Source organism: Sceloporus occidentalis, unplaced genomic scaffold, assembly GCF_023333645.1.
Source record: "Sceloporus occidentalis isolate IW3139 unplaced genomic scaffold, rSceOcc1.0.p SCAF_344, whole genome shotgun sequence".
NCBI lineage: Eukaryota > Metazoa > Chordata > Lepidosauria > Squamata > Phrynosomatidae > Sceloporus > Sceloporus occidentalis.
The window spans coordinates 144,417-149,494 of NW_028317324.1; the positions used below are offsets into that span (position 1 = coordinate 144,417).

General features: G+C 40.6%; 1 protein-coding gene across 1 annotated transcript; it reads right to left on the bottom strand.

The window, feature by feature from the left end:
* Window positions 1-2,671: 2,671 nt before the first annotated feature.
* On the bottom strand, window positions 2,672-4,246 carry SLC18A3 (solute carrier family 18 member A3). Its single transcript, XM_089505733.1, has one exon. The coding sequence runs from the start codon at window positions 4,244-4,246 to the stop codon at window positions 2,672-2,674; it is 1,575 nt and encodes a 524-aa protein (XP_089361859.1).
* Window positions 4,247-5,078: the final 832 nt, after the last annotated feature.

A 5,078-nucleotide genomic window follows, 5' to 3' on the forward strand; every position in this document is an offset into this window, starting at 1 on the left:
TGGTGACAAAACCAGTTTGGACACCAAAGCATTTTACAGAATGCAACTTTCTGGATCAGTCCTTCATTTTATGCACAAATGAGTCATTTTTTTTTTTTTTAAATACTAAGGGTTGGAAGCTGGAAGGAGGTAACCCTTATTCTGCATGGTTTCAGAATCTATATCTTTAATGGTTGAAAGCATAAGGAGATGCAATAAAAAAGCACCCTTCTGTAATAAGCCACAAAGGGTTAAATAATACTCCTTTATCTGATACACTCCTTCTGATCATAAAACAGTCTTAGGAGATTCCAGGAGCTGATGGTAGTTCATGTTATTTGATAAATAAATACATGTATGTGATACTTCATGTGTGTGTGTGTATATATGTGAGTGTATGTGTGTCTGTGTGTGTGTCTGTGTGTGTGTATGTCTGTGTATGTGTATCGGTGTGTGTGCTTAGGACATATTAACATTGTAGACCACATATATATCTAAGACTTCTGATGATAGGCGATATGGTGTGAAGAATGTCTTGCACATACAGCAACTTGTCATGTATACTTCTGAACCCTAGTCCGTATTATTAACCTCTTAAATACATCAAGAGATCCAACAAGAGGGAAGGATATTTTTAAGAAGGAGAAGTGTTAAGACGAGATTTAATACGCTGAAACCTGAGGGTCTGAGGCTTAAATGTAATGTAAAAAATGGGTGATGGATAAGTGGAACAGCCTCCCAGCAGAGGTGGCAGATGTCAATAAAGTAAAGGAATTTAAACCCGCATGGGACGGGCATATGGCTGTCATGAATCTAAGACAAGACCATGGAGTGATTAAGGTTTGAGCAGGATATAAATCTTATTAAAAACAATATATATATATATATAATGTAACCTATCTATTCTTCGTTAGCCATCTGCCCGGCGATTCACTCTCCTCTTTTGTAATTCTCTGTATTCCTACACTGAAACAGTTTGAACGAGCCTTTTGTGTATTGATCAGCTCTTTAATTAAAGTTATCCCCCCCCCCTTTGGTTTCCTTAAATGATTAACAGCCACGAAATGATAGATATTAGCATTATTAGCCGTTTAACCCTTTACAGTCAAAGTCGCCTATTTCAGCAAAAAAACGATATCCCCGATTTTACAGCGATATCGAAAATGAAATGTCATTACCACCGTATTATTATTACCCAATCAGATGTTACCATTTGAAAAGCAGGTTTTGGGTCTTCTGGAACCCGCTCCGTGATGTATTATGCGGCGGGGGGGGGGGCATACGGAGAAGAAGGAGATGGTGATTAATGGATCGCCCCCGTCGCCTTTGAAAGCACTCATCTTCCTAGGTAGTTTGATGGACACTGGGTATTATGCCACTATTGATAGGAAACCTTAATTTTTTTCCCCAAAGTAATCAAGAAAAGGGGGAGTGATGTCACTCACGGGGAAGCGAAATGAAATATTCCGCTATAAAGGCAAAGTGGATTTTTTTTAAGAAGCAGAAGAAGGCACGGAGTCGCTTGCTTGCAACCTGTCATTTTTCTTGAGAGATCTGTCATTTGTCACACGAAGCCTCATAACCTTATCAGATCCATTTGTAACCCTCTATATTCCAAACTCTGTGATATTATTAATTATTATTATTATTAATAATAATAATAATGGAATATAGCTGGTAAAAGACACAAAAAAAACGTCTTAGGAAGGACCACTTTCCTAAATAAGTTCCTAAATTTGGATGCCTTGCTTTGCTGAGAGGTTGATAAAAAAGCGGAGCAGCCGCCCAGTAGAGGTGGTAGAGGTAATACGATAAGGGAGTTGAAACACGCTCTGATTTTAGGTTTGAGTCTTTAGACTAGACGGACCGAAACGGTTCTTATCTGCCAATTAAATTCTATATTTAATACTAATTTGGGAAAGAATCCATAAACAGCCACAATGGATGATTTGGTCCTATTAGTCTCAATAATAAAGTAGAAATTTTTTTGGGGGGGGAAAAAATGAAATACCAGATATATTTTTAAACATGATTTATTTATTGACCTTGTGTTGGATGAGTGGGTAGAACAATTCATTGATAAATTCACCGAAAAATAGAAATAAATCATACGACATTAATTGTGGCGTGAAAGAAAACAGTTCTGACGATATATGAAATCAAATCACAAAATATACCTATGTACAATATTTATTAGCTTTATTTCCCTGAATATGTCAATTTATTCCATATAACAGTATTTTTTCCCTTAAATTTTTTTTTTTTTTTTTTTTTTATACAGATATACAGTATTTTACGCAGTTCGGACATAAAAAATCATAAAAAAAAAAGACATTGTTCACAAATATTGCACCTAGAAGTTGAAGGATTGTGAGACGTCCTAGACACACTTTTATAGGTTTTTTTTTTTAAATATTTGTGATACTTTTGACTTTTCTTATAGAAACAGATATCGTAAAAATAGGTTAACGGAAAGCCTTATGGCATGAGAATAAAATGGTATATATATATATATACTTTTTTTTTGATTGCATGTTGCTGCATAAACAGATGGCTGAATGTTCTTTAGCAGCGCACTTAACCTAAGCATGACCTTAATGTTTAACCCCTTAATGACAAAGCCCGTACATGTACAGGCTCCAAAATGCATTGTTTTCAATGGGTCTAGGGACCGCCCGTTGTCCTTAAGGGGTTAACTATACTCATAGTCTGACGAATCCCCCTCGGACGTATATTTACTTGCCTGGGGCTCGTGGTAGCCGTCTATACTATTCCCCTGGGGATCGTCTTTGGGGTTGCCTTTGCCAGACTTGGCTCTGCGCTCTTCCATTTTTATGGTGTCGTACAGCCCCTTGGGTTCTTCGTCTAGTAAAATGTTCCTCTCCGAACGAGAGGGTTTCATTTGGCATACGTTTCTGAGGAACAGAAGAGCCGGGGCATATAGAACGTTGGCAAGGCCCATGCCGAGGTTAAGTTGGGTAAAACCCATAGTATGTACGATCTGGCTGGCAACGATTGGCCCCAGCGCATAAGCCACGGAATAGGATATGTCCGCTATGGCATACACGCTCCCGTACACGGATACGTGGCGGAGGTCTACCAGTAAGGCAAGGGTGGGCAACAGGGCAGTGTCTACAAGGGCGATGCCAAAGCAGAGACCACACAACGGGACAATCAGCTGCTCAAAGTTTTTGCATGCCGGCACCGTACAAGAACTGGCACCTATGATCACCATGCCTATGGCTCCATAAAACCATTGATACTGAGGATAATTGGCAGCAAGCTTGACGGTTATATAAACGCCAAGTACGTGGGGGAAAAAGGCAGGAAGCCACGTGAGTCCCATTTGCCACTCGGAGGCCCCCATTGTTGTCTTCATCCAATTTGCTATGGTGGGTTCCAGAAACGCCAGAGGGATATTACATGTGGTGAGAGCCCCTGCAACCACAGCTATGTAAGGGTCAATCATGAGTCTGTGGATGGGGGCACCTACTGGCATGTTTTCTCTAGTCCTGTTAGCAAAGGGTTTGATGACTATTAACAGAAGGATACCGTCCAAAAGAGAAATGAAAGCTAGAACAATGAAGGGCATTTTTTTACCTACAAACTGGTACAGTATGCCTCCAAACGGGGGAGCTGCTAAGCTCCCGAAGGAGATGAAAGCCAAAGCTATGCCGAGTGCTTTGCTCCTCTCTGCCTCCTCCGTGTACTTATCTGCGATCATGGCAATTCCAGAGGTGTCCGCGAAAGCCGAGCCCAACCCTTGGAGACTTCTAGCTACGAACAAGGTGGCATAGTTTTCGGCAAAGGCGAAAATAACCGTAGACAGAAACATGACTATCAGTCCGATGAAGAGAGGGATGTCATAGCCAACCCTATCTATGAAGGTTCCACTCAGCGGGTTGACCAGTAGTTGAAGGATGGCTTTGGAGGCAAAGAGGACACCGATCTTGATATCTTCATTCTCTACTGGGTATGTTGGTTTGATTATGGACTTGTTTGCATAAGAATTACTGGAGTTTATGTCTCTAAAGAGCTTCTGGTTATTCAATCTCATAGTTTGAATAAAATCTGGAATAATAGGGACTATGACCATGTAAAGCATATTGTCAAGGAAAAGCGCAACGCACACGATGAAAAGAATGAGCTTCCTCTGGTGTTGGACCCCTTTCATAGCCGTGCCTATCTGTTTAGTTCTTTCGCCCATGGCAGTAGACAGTTTCTCCACCGCTGACTTGGCAGCCCCTGGTGTATTTTCCGAATCCATGGTGTCCGCTTTTTTGCCGTCTCCCCAGCTAATTCACAGAAATCAGATGCTGGAGAACCCACCCTTTTTTTTTGTCCTATTCTAAAGGTTCAGGAATGATGTTGCGACGGTAGCTCGTGGGACATGGGACAAACAGATGCTTCTCTCTGTAAGTGAACACACAGTCATTAATCCTTGCTTCTGTCTTTGAGAATTCCCTTTCCTACTTACCACGTATATACATACCCTAAAAATTTAACAAACATAAGTTAAACGTAAGCACGAATTTCAAATTAAACATAAGATTTTTTTTTTTATATTCAGATCTCTAGGAATGAGATTTAGGAATAGGATGATGAATGGGATGGAATCTTACTGTCAATCTATTCCGAAGAAGAGGAGGTTAACACTACCTGTTCTCTGTTGCTTTACAATCTGGAAAGTATATCATATCTCTGCCTGTCTGTATTATTAACCTCTTCCTACAAGAGGAGGGGAAAAAAAGCTCTGTGTTCACTTACCTTGACCCTTTTTCTAGGTTGCGAATCAGTTTTCAAAGCGCATGAACCATCCTTCCAAAAGATCCTTGAGTCTCAGCAGTTGAGAGGATGATGACCACAGCCTAAAGCCCAGAGAAGGAAATATCTTAATCAATGTTGGCAAGGGTGATGCCTCTGGATTTGAGATTCATATCTGCATCAGATTGAACCATAGGACAGGTCTCCACTTCATCCAGACATCCATCCCTTCCCCTTGTGATGCCATTCACACAAATTGAGTTGCATGCTTCTTGATTCCTTCACTTTCTTTCCTCCAAAGGCTGGGACACACTATTAGCTTTGGCCCCCAAGTG